The sequence below is a fragment of the Macrobrachium rosenbergii genome, chromosome 21, assembly GCF_040412425.1.
Source record: "Macrobrachium rosenbergii isolate ZJJX-2024 chromosome 21, ASM4041242v1, whole genome shotgun sequence".
NCBI classification, from domain to species: domain Eukaryota; kingdom Metazoa; phylum Arthropoda; class Malacostraca; order Decapoda; family Palaemonidae; genus Macrobrachium; species Macrobrachium rosenbergii.
This window is the reverse complement of record NC_089761.1, coordinates 61,219,730-61,239,167: the sequence shown is the minus strand read 5'-3', so window position 1 is coordinate 61,239,167 and position 19,438 is coordinate 61,219,730. Positions and strand designations below refer to the sequence as shown.

The following is a 19,438-nucleotide window of genomic DNA, read 5'->3' as shown; positions in this document are numbered from 1 at the left end:
AGGCTGCATTAATGGAACCCTTGCTTTATGGATTCGGGATTGACTCCAGTATAGAAGTTGTCACTTCCCCTCTGCAGTCTACAAAGGCCCGCTCCCGAAAGGCTTCCAATTTCTTGGCCCCTGAACAAGGTGCTTAGACTTCTACCAACCCCTCAATTCAGTGGACCCAATACACCCACAACGCACAGGCTACAAAAGGTGATCTTATTGATTGCCTTAGCATCAGGAGCTCGTACAGTATTAGTAAACTGGGCTTTCTTAGATGGGGACGATGCATAACGCAAATAGCTGACCATCAATTACTATTGTCCCCTGGCCCATCATTCCTGGCCAAGAATATGGATCCTTTAAAAAGGAAATCCATTCTTATAAGAAAATTCAGTTTAGCAGACAAGACATTACACCCGGTTCAAGCACTTAAGGTTTACCTAGAAGTCACGGCGACACCCCAGAAGGTCCTATTTTCCTACACCCTAGCACAAACTAACCACTCTTCCTATGAAGACTGAGAATGATTGTAGTGTTTTCTCATTAAAAAGGGAAATCCACGCTCTTTCCATAGGTCACATGATGTTAGGAAAGTAAGTACGTCTTTGGCCTTCAGAAATGTCTCTTTCAAAGAAGTCTCCAAATGTATAGGGTGGTCATCAGTTAAATCATTGCCACATGTTCGAACAAATTCGACTACACTGTGTATCAGTAGGTGGCATAGTTAGTCTTAACCCCTAGGTGCTGCGGCAGAAAACCAGGGGTCATATTGACGGTGAGTATGCTAACTATCGCTGGGAGATGGGTGACAGTACTACAACAAAACCCACCATGCTTAGGTAAGCCACTGTAGAACTACATCCTGAAATGTAAGTTCGTGCATAGTTTCTTGTTCCTTGGTATCAAAACCTGAAAAGTATTTGGAATAAAGAATTGGACTTGAAATCTGTGGCTTGATCTTGAACCGGAAATGCTATTTCCTTTGGGGTGTTGGGATTAAAAAGTGAGAGCTTAAGCCTTTTTTTGTCACCTGTCAATTTTTTTGTAAAGCTCTTTAAGGACGAAACAGCGACTAAGCTATCAAAAAACAGGTTTTGACTTAGGAAAAACCTATTTTTGGTAGTCGCTGTTGAGTCCTCAAAACCCTCCCATTTCCCTGACGAAAAGGCATGGGATTTGGGCAAAGGGATCAACCTGCATTGACCAACAGAGAGTAATGGCTCCTTGGTCTTTTAACGGCCCGGTTGTAAACAAGAGGGCGGATGCGCATGCGCAATAGTCACTTCTCTTTCTTGCAGGTTAATTGACGTTGGAAAAACTGGGTTCAGCTTCGCTGAAGATACGGGAAAGTGCCCTCTTATCTTTGAGTCCATTATATACTCCATCATGTGTTATAATGTTAATCATTACGACACAATACCTGGCCAAAAGACCAACTAGAAGAGAATTCTTTGATATTAGTTTGGTCACCATGGAGCTCTGGTAGACCATGGAAGGTAACTCCTTGAGGACTCAGCAGCGACTACCAAAAATAGGTTTTTCCTATGTCAAAACCTGTTTATTGTTATTATTGTTATTATTATTAATCATTATTATTACTATATTAATAATTTTTTTTTTTTTCTATCACAGTCATCCTATTCAACTGGGTGGTTTTTATAGTGTGGGGGTCCGGGTTGCATCCTGCCTCCTTAAGAGTCCATCACTTTTCTCACTATGTGCACTTTTTCTAGTAGCACACTCTTCTGCATGAGTCATGGAGTTACTTTGGCATCTACTTTTTCCAGATTCCTTCTCAGGGATCTTGGGATCATGCCTAGTACTCCTATGATTATGGATACAATTTCCACTGGCATATCCCATATCCTTCTTATTTCTATTTTCAGGTCTTGATACTTATCAATTTTTTCTCTTTCTTTCTCATCTACTGTACTCTGGTGTCCCACGGTATTGCAACATCAATGAGTGATACTTTTTCTTGATTTTGTCAATCAGTGTCACATCTGGTATATTGGCACATATCACCCTATCTGTTCTGATACCATAGTCTCAGAGGATCTTTGCCTGATCGTTTTCTGTCACTCCCTCAGGTTGGTGTTCATACCACTTATTACTGCAAGCCAGCTGGTGTTTCTTGCACAGGCTCCAGTGGAGGGCTTTTGCTACTGAATCATGCCTCTTTTTTACTGGTTCTGTGCAAGTGCTGGACATTCACTTGCTATGTGGTTTATGGTCTCGTCTTTCATATTGCACTTCCTGTATAGGGGTGAGATGTTATTTCCATCTATTGTTCTTTGGACATATCTGGTTCTTAGGGCCTGATCATGTGCTGCTGTTAGCATTCCTTCTGTTTCCCTCTTGAGTTCTCTCCTCTGTAACCATTGCCATGTTTCATCACTGGCCAGTTCTTTAGTCAGTCTCATGTACTGTCCATGCATTGGTTTGTTGTGCCATTCCTCTGTTTTGTTTTTCATTCTTCTGTCTGTATATTTCTGGGTCTTTGTCTATTTTTATCATTCCTTCCTCCCATCCACTCCTTAGCCACTCGTCTTCACTGGTTTTCAGATATTGCCCCAGTGCTCTGCTCTCAATGTTGACGCAGCCCTCTATGCTTAGTAGCCCTCTCCCCCCTTCCTTTCGTGTTATGTATAGTCTGTCAGTATTTGCTCTTGGGTGTAGTGCTTTGTATATTGTCATGTGTTTCTTAGTTTTCTGGTCTATATTGCAGAGTTCAGCCTTCATCCACTCCACTACTCCTGCACTGTATCTGATTACTGGTACTGCCCATGTGTTTATGGCTTTCGTCATGTTTCCGCCGTTGAGTTTTGACTTGAGTATCTCCTTAAGTCTCTGCATATATTCTTTCCTGATCATGTCCTTCATCTCTTGGTGTTTTATATCCTCTTCTGAATATGTTCACTTCAGAACTGAATTTGATTTGGAAGTGGGAAATCACGGTGGATCCCTCATCTACATCCGTCGAGATACTCCACACTACAAAGTAAAACTAAACACTCCACTTCAAGCTGTGGCTGTACGGATTAATTTAAGAAGGCAATATACCATATGTTCCCTTTACATTCCACCAAATAGTCATGTCTCCTGAGAGGGTTTAATATCCTTAATGTGGCAGCTACCAGAGCCATTTCTTCTTGGTGACTTCAGCAGCAGACATCCATTGTGGGGAGATGTAACATCAAACCATAAAGGGAATATGATGTAGGCCTTCTTAACCCTTAAACGCCTACTGGACGTATCATACGTCGACTAAAATTGTCTGTTGGGTGCCAAATGGACGTACTGTACGTCGACTACAAAAAATTTCAACCTTCAGTCAACTTTGACTCGACCGAAATGGTCGAAAAACGCAATTGTAAGGTAAAACTCTTACATTCTAGAAATATTCAATCATGTACATTCATTTTACAACAAATTGGAAGTCTCTAGCACAATATTTTGATTTATGGTGAATTTTTGAAAAAACTTTTTCCTTACGCCCGCTCGGTAACTCGGCCGAAAATTTCAGAAATTCTTTCGTCATTTTGTCGTAATTTTTGCACTGTTTTATATTAGTCGTTACATAAAGTTTTATACTGTATATGAAAATGTGCGCAATTTCATGTAAAATACAACAAAATACAACCCATGGTTGTAGCTTTTATCAGTTTGGAAATATTTTCATATAAATCTCGATAACTGCCAAAATTTCAACCTTCGTCAACTTTGACTCGACCGAAATGGTAAAAATGCAATTGTAAGCTAAAACTCTTACATTCTAGTAATATTCAATCATTTACCTTCATTTTGCAACAAATTGGAAGTCTCTAGCACAATATTTCGATTTATGATGAATTTTTTAAAAAAACTTTGGGTCCGCGCCAGAAATTCTTTTGTCACGTTGTCGTAATGTTTGCACCATTTTATATTAGTCGTTAAATAAAGTTTTATATATGGAAATGTGCGCAATTTCATGTAGAATACAACAGAAAATAACTCATGGTTGTAGCTTTTATCAGTTTTGAAATATTTTCATATAAATCACGATAACTGCCAAAATTTCAAGCTTCGGTCAACTTTAACTCGACCAAAATGGTAAAAACGCAATTATAAGCTAAAACTCTTACATTCTAGTAATATTCAATCATGTACCTTCATTTTGCAACAAACTGGAAGTCTCTAGCACAATATTTCGACTTATGGTGAATTTCTGAAAAAAACTTTTTCCTTACGCTCGCGCTGCTGTAACTCGGCCGAACATCTCAGAAATTCTTTCGTCACGTTGTCGTAATGTTTGCATCGTTTTACATTAGTCGTTACATAAACTTTTATCTATGAAAATGTGCGCAATTTCATGTAGAATACAACAGAAAATAATTCATGGTTGTAGCTTTTATCACTTGAAATATTTTCACATAAATCACGATAACTGCCAAAATTTCAACCTTTGGTCAACTTTAACTCAACCGAAATGGTCGAAAAACGCAATTGTAAGCTAAAACTCGTACATTCTAGTAATATTCAATCATTTACCTTTATTTTGCAATAAATTGGAAGTCTCTAGCACAATATTTCGATTTATGGTGAATTTTTGAAAAAAAACATTTTCCTTATGTCTGCGCGGTAACTCGGCCAAACATCTCAGAAATTCTTTCGTCACGTTGTCGTAATGTTTGCACCGTTTTATATTAGTCATTACATAAACTTTTATATATGAAAATGTGCGCAATTTCATGTAGAATACAACAGAAAATAACTCATGGTTGTAGCTTTTATCAGTTTTGAAATATTTTCATATAAATTACGATAAATAGAAAAAATTTGACCTTCGGTCAACTTTAACTCGACCGAAATGGTAGAAAACTGCAATTGTAAGCTAAAACACGTACAGTCTAGTAATATTCAATCAATTAGCTTCATTTTTCAACAAACGGGAAGTCTCTAGCACAATATTTCGATTTATGGTGAATTTTTGAAAGAAACATTTTTTTACGTCCTCGTGTTACGGATTCATGCATGATATTGTGATAATATTTTCTCTGTGTTGCTCTGATCGTTTTACAATTTTTATATACCAAAATCATCACAATTTAGTGTACAATACAAAGAAAAAAAATAATCCGTTAGCTTTAACCGTTTTGCTCACAGCGTGATTTGTATAAAATTATATATGAAAAATTTTTTTGCGCTGTCATATATTTCAATATTTATATATGATAATGATATTTTTTTCATTTCTGATGGTTGCATACTAAACTTCAGGCAATTACAAAAAAGGAGCCAAAATGAACTCTTAATCTTAAAAACTAAGCGTGCTGTGATTTTTTGAAAAACTTTTTCCGCTCGGCGCTAACTCCCGAACGCCGGCATACGGGAGACGTTTTTGTAAATAGAGGCTCGGCGTTTAAGGGTTAACTGAAGTATAATACTGCTAGGAGAACTGTGAGGAGATTGAGGTCACTTTATATTTAGGAAGGAAATTGGGCAAGGATTGTACACTATGGGAAAATTTTGGTCCATATTTTACATTTGGAGAAAGTTGGGGCTTGTCTTCTACATTTGAGGACATGTAGGGTCTGCATTTTACAGGTGAGAAAAAATTGATCCAAATTCTCCATTCCGAGAAGTTGGGCCCTGTCTTCTATATTTGTGGTTTCTAGGGGTCCTACTTCTACATATGATCCTCTTAAGGTAAAGTACAGGCAGACATAAGCTGGGTCCCTTCATAAGTGACAAAAAGATGAAGCACTCAGCTTAAATGGATACAGGGAAAGTATACGGTAAAAGTGGCACTTGTTTCAATGACTTTCCTTTTGCATGACATTTTTCTGCTCTGCTTTTTGCACTAAAGTGCATCCCCCTTTTCTCTATACAGTATACAGTACTATTGCTTTAATGCTCTTTGTTTTCACCACACATGGTTCCATGCTTGTGTTGTCATATGCTGTAATCTTTTCACTCCTCGGTGATTACTTCTCCCAGTACTGTTTATGTAAACTGCATGTTATTCCTGGGGAACTGTTAAACATATATGATTGCAAGACCTATACAGTAATCCTTCAATTATCCGGATTAATAGAGCCATAGATCCTTCAGATAATGGGAAAATCAGAATAATGATGAGTAAAAAATCTAGGGGTGTTCAAGGGCAACTCTGTACCCTTCTTCACCTAACCTTGTCAATGCCGCATAACAGTAAACATCCAGTATGCTTATAAACGACAACCATCACACTTTAAACTGAAAACTTCATGCAAAAGGCAATTATCTACTTTTCCCCCCATATTTGTTACAAAATATGCTGCAAAAATACACTTTAAAAAAAAAATGCAACCCCTTCTTTATCTCTCCCTAGTAAATGACACAGTTCAGTAGGCAGGTAGCATACCATGGTTTTATAACCCTTAGTGTATTTTTATACAGCAACTTCCTTATCAGTTGTTACCATATTGTATTACCATACACAAGATAAAAATGTGTAGGCTACGTGTGAGCTATAGACCTTGGCTAGCCCAGGTTTTACCTTCAGTATCCATTTGCAAAAGTCAGATAGGCTATCACAGCTGTATTTAACCCTTACAGGACGGGCTAAATATATATTGAGCACACCCCCAGACTGGGCAAACATTAAGGTAGGCCAGTTTAAAAAAAAAACCATCAGTGTTAAGAGGAAGATATGCAAATGCACATGGTGTAAGAAAAAAAATATAAATTTTTCTGTACCTTCCAAGGGAAGTTGACGGTGAATATTTATAACCCTGTGAGGGTCCTCTTTTCCAAGACACTCATAAAAATATGCTAATTTTACCAAGTTATATACTGTATGTGCATGTCTCCTCACTGCTTCCCTTGTTTTCTACTCTACATTCCATTCCTGAACCATATGCACCCATAGATTCTCATGGGATTACAATCAGCTCCTTTAGGGGGCCAGTTCAATAGTCTAATTTCTGGATGCATCTCAAACCAAAGCATGACTGCCCGACTAGTGTAGATTGGACTGCGGTCTTACACTAGATGTATACAGTAGGCGCTGGTTCCGGGATGGCATATGCTCGCACCGACGCGATGGTAACAAGGATGTCTTGAGAATATTGATATACTGTTCTGCTGTCATATATCCTTCAACGTTAGTTTGTTCACCAACACCTCCCCTCTACATCCATCCATGCATACAGGTTGTCACATGACTGCTTCTCGATATTTCTTGGATGTGTCTCTGAGCGTGTATAGTGTTGCGGATTCACCAACACTGCCGACCGACTGCTGCAACAGACGTGAAACTTTTCTCGTCTGTGAAAATGACGCGCCTCCAAAAATCAAGTCAAACATCCGCATACGCCTCGGCAAACCTTTGGCGGGCTTCTCTGTGGGCATCAGTTAAGGTTTCCTTCTGTGCAGCAATGAAGCAATGTCAGCCAGTCTACCGCGATCGCCTCCTTGTTGTTATTGGGTGACACTGAACTAGTGCGTCCCTTGTTATGCTTACTGCAGTTTTGAGTGGTGCTCTCTCTGATTCCCTTTGTATGTGCCATCTTCCTCAGGTGTGATGACTCTTGGCCCTCCTGGTCTGGGCCTGGTGAGCACGTGACCCTCCTCCTCATGTCTTCTCAGCCAAAGCCTAGCCTTATCTCTGGAGATACCGAAAAGGCGACTTATCTCCCGTATCCCCTTCCCTGCCTCGTGATAGCCAATAATCCTGCCTCGCTCTGTTATCACATCAGGTCGATTGGCTCTAGTCCTCGGTGGCCTTACACAACGTTGTGGCTGAACCTCATTATTTGTAATAACACGATAATGAGATTTATGAAACAGCATATAAATACTGTACAGGGAATCCCTTGAATATATACAGTAGACATTGCTGCAATGATATCATGAGGCTTTGTTAAGGGGATAGTACGAAAAGAGAGAGAGAGAGAGGGTATGAGTGAGAGAGAGAGAGTATGAGTAAGAGAGAGAGACAGACAGACAGACAGACAGACAGACAGAATGGCACGTTGACAAAGCACACTACCTTTTCAGCAGACTTTTAAACCAAGACAAGATAAGGCAAGTTCTGCTCCGACTCATTACGTTAGCTTGATCGGTGCTGTGATTCATCCACTTGTGTGACGCTGCTTCAGATTGTCATTTCCACATGCGCGCACACAACACACAGATTCTACCCTTCCCTCCCCCACCCCCTTTCCTAACTACAACCTGGCAGTTTCGGCATTTTTTCTTCGTTTCAATATTATACAGGTTGTAGAGTTCAACACATTGTTGTTTATATAATCATACCATGACTGCTTTGCATTATATGAAGCAAAATCATAAAAACAAACGCCCAAAGCAAAATCCAGTAGCGTTCAAAAGGTGTTCGAGTGTGTTTCAATCCCTGATAGTTGGCATTGCCCCCCATCCAGAAAGGCCCTGCTTATAAACTCGGAGCACAACCTAGATGGGTCGGAGATTGTGGTTTCCAAGGGTACCCTAGAATACATGTACTGATTGAAAATATTCATGCTGTAGGACCACAGTACTTACAGCCAAACTTGAAATGTCATATACAATATTCTCTCTCTCTCTCTCTCTCTCTCTCTCTCTCTCTCTCTCTCTCTCTCTCTCTCTCTCTCTCTCTCTCTCTCTCTCTCTGTACATCTTTCAGCACACTACCATAGGGAAGAGGTTTTAACACTTAGCAGGTTTGCATCTCTGTGCATTTTTGCATTTGGTACACATGCACAGTCACACAGTAAGGTGCAGTTAAAGGAATGGTGCAGGTATGGGAAGTCCAAATGACTGAGATGTTACTCTGTAATGACCTTTTTCGATAAGTCAGTGATATGTATAGCCTAGATGGTAGGCATATTTCAGTTCATTCAGTAAAAATTTAATGTTTGTAATTAAATAGACCCTCATATCACACTGAGTGGCCTCCAACTGATCATGGAGATTGGACCACCTGTGGGGCAGTTATTATTGTATTAATTTCAAGAGCAGCAGAGTACCTCACTTGTACAACTAATAATCACAGCGGTAAAGTGTGTTCAACAATGGCTTCACTTTGGAGGATTCTGGTAGTCACTATGACTACAGGTTAAGGCATCTTTGTGCATAATAGGAAATAGTAAAATTTTTTATTAAAAACTTTGTTATAGTAAATTTTTTTTTTTTCAGGGACCAGATCTATGTTGCCCCCTCTGGTGTCCAGAAGGAGCGTTTACAACCAGAAGACATTTTTGTCTTAAGCCCTGATGGTGAGGAAGTTGTTATTCCTCCTCTTCAGAAAAATCTAAAAATTTCTCAGTGTACGCCATTGTTTATGTTGGCTTATAAGAGTAAGTACCTTGCTGGAGTATAATATCCTTCTTATTAGAAATCTTATAAGAGATTTGGCTTTTTAGCCAATAGCAATGAAACATCTATTATAATGGTGTAGTTCACATGATAGGCAAAATCAAGTTTAATCCTCAGATTTTTGCATATCTGATTTAATAGTGGGTTTGAGATGTAAGGCATGGAGACATTTGTTCTCGTAAATGAGAATCTCCTTTGGTGTTAAAAATGGATGTAAAGGGAAATAGAAATGATTGCATATTATATTTTGATACACAAGACAATTTGCTGTATAAGGAGCTTCTAACTTTGAAGCTAAAAATGTGGGCTGTATGCTGAATCAAGGATCATCTTCTGATGGCTTTTTCATAGTTTTTTAATGTTAAGCTGCGTAAGTGAAAATCATACAGCATTACAAAATAATGGTGACAGAGTAATCAACTTAAATTCTATGTACATTTTTTAATAGGTTTTTAAAATAATATATGGATAATGTATTTTATTTTAGGAATTTATAATATACACCAAGAATTAAATTGGGATCACTTGTATGAGCAGAATCTTCATTTTTAAGCTTGAAAATAATGTATTGCCTTGAACTGGAAGGATCTATGATCAAGATACACAATGTCATTAAAAAACTTACTAAATTATCAGAAGGATATGACATCAAGTTACAATTAAATTTGTAATACTAGCAATAAATATCCCTTCAGATTAGTGAATAAATATGATGTGAGTACATTAATATATATTGTTTACCTTTTTTTGTTGTTTTCATAAAAAACAGGTTTTGACATAGGAAAAACATATTTTTGGTAGCCACTGTGAGTCCTCAAAAGAGGGTTCATAAGGTAGACCAACCAATCTCAAAGAATTCTCATATAGTTGGTCTATGTCAGAATAGTGCTTGTTGGCACAGTGATAGAACATTAAGGATACAGGACAAGAGGGCTCTATCTCCTGTCCACAACGACTACCTCAGTTTTCCTCTCATCCTACTCACACAGACATGACAACAGCGCGTGTCAGCTATCTTTCTCACAACGTGCCAGATCTGTGCAAGATGAATATTCCCATGCCTTTTCATTAGGAAAAGTGAGTGTGTTAAAGGACTCACAGCAGCTATTAAAAATAGGTTTTTCCTACATGAAAACCTGTTTTTTGATAACATAGCTGCTGTTCATCCTCAAAGGAACTTCCAAAATTATTGACAGGTGACGAAAATGCTTAGCTCCTAAAAAATAAATCCCAACAACCCAGAATATAAATTTTTGGTCCAAAGTATTGTCACAGGTTATCAACCATTTTCTTTATTCTGGATACCCATGAGGGTGTGGCAGTAAAGTGCAGGAAACAGTGCAAGAACCCATATATGTTTTATTCTTTTTGGTTTTAAGTTGACTTGCCTAATAATGTTGGGTCTGACTGAGGGATTATTGCACCTTCCCTGATAATGTTTCAGCATGACCACCATTCCTGTAGCAATAGTGTTTCTGGAAATTTTGATCCAAGGTAAAGTCACTGGTTATCAACCTTTTCTTTATTCAGGATACCCTTTAGAGTTTGGCAACACTTTAAAGAACTTGAAATTGACCCAAGAACCTATACAGGCAGTCCCCGGTTAACGGCGAGCTCGGTTAACAGCAATCCGGTTTTATGGTGCTTGTCTAGCGCCAAAAATCGCAGATTTCCGCTTATCGGTGCCGATACATACCTAACAGAGGCGCCGATAACCGAAAATCGGCGCTTTTTGACGCTGATAACCCCCAAAAATCGCCGAAAAAGCGTTGAAATCCCCGATTTTCGGTTATCATCACACCCTTGGAAATGGAACCCCGCTGATAACCAGGGACTGCCTGTAAAGGAGAATTTGCTTGGTTACCAGACACATGTGAAATATGCAATATGCCCCTGGCAGTAAGTTTAAATGATGAAAGAGTTCATTTTAACCCTTTAACGCCGAAGCCCTATTTACAAAAACGTCTCCCGTATGCCGACGGCGTTCTGTGAGTTAGCGCCGAAGCGGAAAAAAGTTTTTTCAAAAAATCACAGCACGCTTAGTTTTTAAGATTAAGAGTTCATTTTTGGCTCATTTTTTTCGTCATTGCCTGAAGTTTAGTATGCAACCATCAGAAATGAAAAAAAATATCATCATATATAAATATTGGAATATATGACAGCGAAAAAAAAAAACGTATATAATTGTATACAAATCGCGCTGTAAGCAAAACTGTTAAAGCTAATGAGTTAATTTTTTTTAGTTGTATTGTACACTAAATTGCGATGATTTTGGTATATAACAAATTTTAAAACGATCAAAGCAACACAGAGAAAATATTATCACAAAATGATGCATGAATTGTAACATTTCGGACGTAAAAAAATTTTTTTTTTTTCAAAAATTCACCACAAATCGAAATATTGTGCTAGAGATTTCCCGTTTGTTGAAAAATGAAGCTAATTGAATGAATATTACTAGACTGTAAGTGTTTTAGCTTACAATTGCAGTTTTCTACCATTTTGGTCGAGTTAAAGTTGACCGAAAGTCAAATTTTTTCTATTTATCGTGATTTATATGGAAATATTTCAAAACTGATAAAAGCTACAACCATGACTTATTTTTTGTTGTATTGTACATGAAATTGCGCACATTTTCATATATAAAACTTTATGTAACGACTAATTTAAAGTGGTGCAAATATTACGACAATGAGACGAAAGAATTTTGAGATGTTCAGCCGAGTTACCGTGCAGACATAAGGAAAATGTTTTTTAAAAAATTCACCATAAATCGAAATATTGTGCTAGAGACTTCCAATTTATTGCAAAATGAAGTTAAACGATTGAATATTACTAGAATGTAAGAATTTTAGCTTACAATTGCGTTTTTTACCATTTCGGTTGAGTTAAAGTTGACGAAGGTTGAAATTTTGGCAGTTATCATGATTTATGTGAAAATATTTCAAAACTGATAAAAGCTACAGCCATGAGCTATTTTCTGTTGTATTCTATATGAAATTGCGCACATTTTCATATATAAAAGTTTATGTAACGACTAATGTAAAACGATGCAAACATTACGACAACATGTGAAAGAATTTCTGAGATGTTGGCCGAGTTACAGCGCAGAGCGTAAGGAAAAAATTTTTTTTTTTAGAAATTCACCATAAATCGAAATATTGTGTTAGAGACTTCCAGTTTGTTGCAAAATGAAGGTACATGATTGAATATTACTAGAATGTAAGAGTTTTAGCTTATAATTGCGTTTTTTACCATTTTGGTCGAGTTAAAGTTGACCGAAGGTTGAAATTTTGGCAGTTATCGTGATTTATATGAAAATATTTCAAAACTGATAAAAGCTACAACCATGAGTTATTTTCTGTTGTATTCTACGTGAAATTGCACACATTTCCATATATAAAACTTTATGTAATGACTAATATAAAACAGTGCAAACATTACGACAACGTGACTAAAGAATTTCTGGCGCGGACGTAAGGAAAAAAGTTTTTCAAAAATTCACCATAAATCGAAATATTGTGCTAGAGACTTCCAATTGGTTGCAAAATGAAGGTAAATGATTGAATATTACTAGATCGTAAGAGTTTTAGCTTAAAATTGCATTTTGTTACCATTTTGGTCAAGTCAAAGTTGACCGAAGGTTGAAATTTTGGCAGTTATCGTGATTTATATGAAAATATTTCCAAACTGATAAAAGCTACAACCATGGGTTGTATTTTGCTGTATTGTACATGAAATTGCGCACATTTTCATATGTAAAACTTTATGTAACGGCTAATATAGAACAGTGCAAAAATTACGACAAAATGACGAAAGAATTTATGAAATTTTCGCTGAGTTACCTGTCATGCCTAAGAAAAAAGTTTTTTCAAAAATTCACCATAAATCGAAATATTTTGCTAGAGACTTCCAATTTGTTGCAAAATGAAGGTACATGATTGAATATTACTAGAATGTAAGAGTTTTAGCTTACAATTGCGTTTTTACCATTTGGTCGAGTCAAAGTTGACCGAAGGTTGAAATTTTTGTAGTCGACGACGGGTACGTCCACTCGGCACCCAACAGACAATTTTAGTCGACGTATGATACGTCCAATAGGCGTTTAAGGGTTAAGTTGTCTCTATTAGTATAGGTTTCAGTAGGAGTACGGAAGAAGATCACATTGTTCTGGCAGAACTTCAGCGGTGTGTATTTCCATCCCTCTCCAAGCAGAATCCACATTTTTGCCAATACTTCATAAGCAGTGGATTCTAGGAACTCCCACTTCAACTCCTCCGATAGAGATGAAATGTCACCTCCTCCAACAGAGACGAAATGTCCACTAACATCCAACAAGAAATTGATACACCAGCTGAAATTTCCCTTCTGAATCCGGAAGATCTAGAAAACAGTCTTCTGCTTTATATGAGAGAGATACTTCATATGAGAACATTGCCTCTCCCATGCAGAAATCAGATATTGAAGGGGACTCGATAGGGTCCACCCAATCCCATCTGAAGTGTCTGTACCTTTTATACTGCCAGGCAGTGATGATACAACTGCCTTGGCTCAATCAGTTCATGCAGACTTCTCTGATAGGAAAATTCCACTTGCTGTACTTTCAGAATTCTGGGAGGAAATCATGAACAGCATCAAGGATGACCTTCCTATTGAACATTAGCTTATCAGAGATGCTATCCATGATTCCCATGAGGAATTTAGGTCTGTCCTGGATATGGAATTGAGAGTGATGTGTAAAAATTTCTCATCCTCTGAACTATACGATAGGGAGGCTGCATAGTCTGCCCAGGCAGAGATTAGTTTTCTCACCAAAAACCTTAGGTCATGGGAACAGGGTAATAAAAAATCCCAGCCCAAAAAGAAGTTGAACCAGTTGTCCAGATCCCCATTGAAATCATAATGAGTAATAAGAGACAACCTACTCGCTCCAAGAGCTCTGACTGGTAACAATTTGATCAGGTTGGACTATAAAACCTCAAATCAAAATGTAGTACAGGCACCAATATCCACCCCTGAGAATGATAATGATAACCCTTGGCGAGATACCTCAATGTACATCCTTTCATCAGATGGAAAGTACCTCATTAATTACAGGAAAACTATGATTGAGCTTGAGGATATATAATTTTGGGGGCAGAGCAGCCTATCCCAGTACTGAATGGCACTTGGTCCCTCTTTCAATAGGAATTCAGAAACTGCTGAAGGAGATGGTTATCCTGCCTATTAACATTGCAATGAAAGCAATAGAAGCAAACTTCTCCAGTTTACAGGGAAATATAGCACAACAACAATTTTAGAGAACCAGTACCCTCTCCAGGAGGCACCGGCCTTCCATCCCTTCACTTTTAAAAACAATCAATCATATGCAGACAGAATTCCAGAATTTTTTGGTGACTGGGAAACAACAGTTAATGGTAGAAATAAAGCCATTTGTCTCCGCTGTTCCAGTATCTGATACTTCTACAGAGGAATGGGCAACACTTGTCCTTCCTTTTGAGAGGAAAAAGCTCCCATTGGACATGACTACCAAGCAATTTTGGATGCATACGAGAAAAATCTCAGGACAGCCATGGCAGAATTTTATGCTCAGCTACACCTCATCAATATTATAACTTCTACTCCTATGCTGGAAGTATTTATTAGAGAACTTCCAGAATCTTTCAAAACAATGTTCACTGCATTAACCAAAACACTTATGTGGACCTTATGTGGAACACTAGACTCTGTGGAGTCACACTATGGCTCGAATGAAAGCATTGGTAGGCTCCGACATTTCGCTCCCCAACGTAACTTCCCTATTACATTCTTCCCCTTCTGCCGGGACCTGTCTGAAGAGTCTGTTGCTGCACAACTCAATGAACAAGCTCAACAACAGAATTGCACAATTTATGGTATTCTTGGAAGAGGGGAAGCTGGGAACAATACTCTTGAGGGTTTCCTCTTCCTAAGCTTAAGAGAGCTCAGTATGAATCAGAACCATACAAGTCTCTAGTCACTACTAAAGGATTCCTCCAACAACAAAAGAAAGGACAACAATAGCAGCAGCACCCCTTAATGAACAAAGATGCTCATACTGGGGAAAATGGAAAATCAACTCCTGGACTGCATATTCAAGACAAATGGAAGAGGTGGAGCCCTATGGAACAGGCATGCTGTGGAAGTTCTCCCCCTTGGAGATGGTAAAATTTTCAATGGGCTAGGGTACAGATGGTCTCACCTCCCTCTCCTCTAAAGGAGATTTTTTTTTTTTTTTTTTTTTTTTTCTCAAAAACTAAGCCCCTCTTAAAAATGGCCATAGAGAAAGTTGTGCTTATTAGCTAACACTCTTCTGCGTCTCCAAGGATTCCTCTGAACAAAGGTTGATCCTCAACCCATCAAGTTTGAACAAACACATTGCTTGCATAAATTTTTCGATATATTGTACTTAGTTATTTTATGGGCCCTCAAGAAAGAAGTTTAACTGGTGTCCTACCTACATGAATGGTTAATCTGGGAAGCCGCCAGAGAAGAGTACAGACAAAACCTGTGAGTGGTAGTCAACAGACTCCAGTCAAAAGTTTTCCTAATAATTAGAAACAAGTCCTGCCTTACATTCAGCATACTTTTTCTGAGGCTGGGACTTTGTTGGGATACTTTTCATGGCTGGCTGTCTCTTCCCAACAGCACTCAAACCAGGATAAGGAAGGACTGAGAAGATTCCTTGCACAGCCCAGCTCTTCCAGACAACAGTCCCTCTCAAGGTAGTAATCGCTAACATGTTTCCACATCCAAAAGTGTGAGAATCATCTAAATCCAGTGTGTGTGTCTGTGTGTGTGAACCTGGACATTCAGGCAATAGCAAGAGATGCATCCTACAAGACTAGAATGAATGGAGGATGATACACCTTTTTCCTCCATTGCCCCAGATTTCGAGGGCTTTAAACAATCTACTAGCTTTTAATGGAACTGCTTACCTAGTGGCCCTGAATTAGATGAACAGTCATTGGTTCCTTTTATCTCTAACAACAGGTGAGAGAATAGTTTCCATTACCATCCACTGTTCTATCCCTGACAGAAAGAGGGGAAGTTGTCTATGCATCCTCCTTTCTCAACCATGACCTTCATGTGTGGAGCTTTTAAAGCTATCCTACCATAAAAATGATTTAACATTGCTAGGTACCTAATACATAAACTATACACTTCATCTATCCAACATACCAGTCCATATGGAAAATACAGTTAGATTACCTCCATACTAAGAGCCCAGTTGAAATCTTTTGAAACAGTTTTACATATATATCTTTTGAGGTTAAGTGCCTTGCTATTACAATAATCATGGCATACAAGGCAGCATTATCAAAACCCTTGCTTTATGGTTTTGGAGTGGATTCTAATACAGAAACTGTTAATTCCCTTCTTGTCTTTTGCACAGCAAAGGCCAGCTCTCGCAGGACTCCCATTACCTGGTCCCTGAATAAGCTTCTTAGACTCTTGTCATATCGTTAATTCAGTGGGCTCAATACAGCTATAACTCCTATGTTCCAAAAGGCAGTCTTTTTTACCACTTTGGCATGATGAGCTGGATTAGTGTACTGGGTTCTTTTCGACGGGGACAACAGTTCATCACTCAAACCTAGTTGTCATTTACTGTTGTCTCTTAGCCTATCATCCTGGCCAAGATTGAGGACCTTTTATGAGGGAAAATCCCCTTCCTGATAAGGGAACTTAGTATTTTGGATAAAATATTATGCATGGTTCAAGCACTCAAGGTTTACCTAAATGTCACAGCAAACATCCCAGATGGTCCTATTTTTCCTACACCCTAGCATTAAACAAACCACTCTAAAAGGGCAGAGAAATATTTAGGTTTCCCTCATTAAAAAGACAGATCCTCACTCATTTCCTTAGTCACATGATATCCAAAAGGTGAGTACATCATTAACTTCAGAAATATTTCTTTCAAAGAAGTCTCCGAGTTTATGAGGTGGTTATTAGAGGCAGTATTCCTGACATAGGGAAGGTGCAGTAATTCTGCAGGCAGACCCAACAAAATTAGGTAAGTCAAAGTAGAACCACGAGGGATAATACATTCAGGCAGTCCCCGGTTATCGGCAGCCTCGCTTACTGGCGATCTGGTTTTATGGCGCTTGTCTAGCGACGACGGTAACCAGATTTTCGTCGCTGATAACCGATTATCGGCACTGATAACTGGTTAATGGCGCTGATTGCCTCTTATCGGCAGCACCACTAACCGGTTATCGGCGCCGCTAACCGGGGATCAGTGCTATTATCGCCGATTTTTGGTTAGCGGCGATTTTTGGTTGTCGTCATGCCGTCGGGAACGGAACCCCGCTGATAACTGGGGACTGCCTGTACAGTATATAGGTTCATGTATTTCCTGTTATTTATTGTCAAACCCTAATGGGTATCCTGAGTAAAGAAAACCCTTGATAATCTGTGACTTACCTGAAACATTATTGCCATGAGTAGTGGTCATGCTGAAATATTAACAGGAAGGTGCATTAATCTCATAGCCAGACCCAACATAATCACATAAGGCACCTTAGGACTGCAAAGAATAAAACATATACAGGCAGTCCCCGGTTATCGGCGGGGTTCCGTTTCTGAGGGTGTGATGATAACCGAAAATCAGTGATTTCGGCGTTTTTTTATGGCTATCGGCGCCAAAAAGCACCGATTTTCAGTTATCGGCACCACTGTTAGCTATGTATCGGTGCCAATACCCAGTTATCGGCACTGAAAAGCGGAAATCGGCGATTTTCAGCGCCGAAAATTGCCGATTTTCGTTGCTAGACAAGTGCCATAAAACCGAATTGCTGTTAACCGAGCCCGCCGTTAACTGGGGACTGCCTGTATAGGCAACAAACTCTGCAAATTAAAACAGGCTGACATAGCCACAAGTATGTGTTCATAGTATGATGTTAGGTAACATTATCGTGGGGTCATATCCATAAAACCCAGTATTAAGGATAAGTGGGGAACTTTCTATATCATAAAATCCGTTTAGTGTGATTATAAAATACTACAAAGGAGATACTGGCTTTTAAGTCAAGCATGACTCTGAACTACTATCAAGGCTATGTTTCATAAACGAAAAGTTAGGTTAACCCGATTTACTGTTTCAGTAACAGAATTGTCTAATATTAATGTGCTAATGCTAATTATCACTTTGACAGATATAAAAAAAAATAAAGCCCAGCAATTACAGAGTAGCCTAGCAATCTAATCCCAACTTCTTACCTTCCAATAGACCTACTGGCTCCCAATTTTACAAATGTATGCCTATCCACTAGAATTTTTAAGGAAGTAAAACTTTTCACTGGGTCTTAAACTGTATGTAATTAAAGTGGGTATGATGATTGCAATTTTCAGAGCAAACATTGGGGATGTGTGAACTTTGTGACAGACACCAGAGTGTAATGAAGAAGATAGCCAACGTACGCTCTGTTGTCACATCTGTGCAAGTAGGATGAAAGGAAAACTTTGGTTGTTGTTGTGGACAGGAGATGGAGCCCTCTTGTCCTGAGTCCTTTATATTTTATCTCTGTGCCAGTAAGCACTACCTGTATTCTGGTCAAGACCAGCTATAAAAGAATTCTTTGAGAATGGTTGGTCTGTCTTATGGAGCCTTAGGGGGACCATGAGAGCGTAATTGCTTTGAGGACAAACAATGGCTACTCTGTAAAAAAAGGTAATTATCAAACTCTTCAATTTCCAGTGAGAGGAGCAGGTGCTGTGATACACTCCCACTCAAAAGCTGCTGTCATGGCAACCTTGGCATATCCTGGTCCAGAGTTCCGAGTTACTCATTTAGAGATGATCAAGGTAACCATTTTGCATCTTTATCTTTCAAAATTTTCTTTAATATATTTACTCAATAATTACATTGTTATTAAGTAATGTCCAATTTAATCCATGTATAACTACTGTAGTTGCACCAACCTGCTTTAGCTCAACAGAACACTCCACTATGTAGGGCAGTACTTATATCCCCATCACTTGCAACTACCCTTATTCCATTTTGCAACTGTAATGTCATCATGTCGGGTCACTATTTTCTCAGGTCACCTATATGAAGTTAAAGCTGTACCAAACCATGTCATGGTCT

General features: G+C 38.6%; 1 protein-coding gene and 1 pseudogene across 4 annotated transcripts in view; one reads left to right on the top strand and one right to left on the bottom strand.

The window, feature by feature from the left end:
- Positions 1–19,438, top strand: part of LOC136850241 (probable methylthioribulose-1-phosphate dehydratase) — a 188,759-nt gene that overhangs the window by 86,740 nt on the left and 82,581 nt on the right. For all 4 annotated transcript variants that reach the window (XM_067123909.1, XM_067123911.1, XM_067123912.1 and 1 more), the window contains exons 5-6: positions 9,148–9,308; positions 19,049–19,155. In XM_067123909.1, coding sequence (XP_066980010.1) covers positions 9,148–9,308; positions 19,049–19,155 — 268 coding nt within the window. The remainder of the gene's footprint in view (positions 1–9,147; positions 9,309–19,048; positions 19,156–19,438) is intronic.
- Positions 6,853–7,803, bottom strand: LOC136849647 (uncharacterized; annotated as a pseudogene).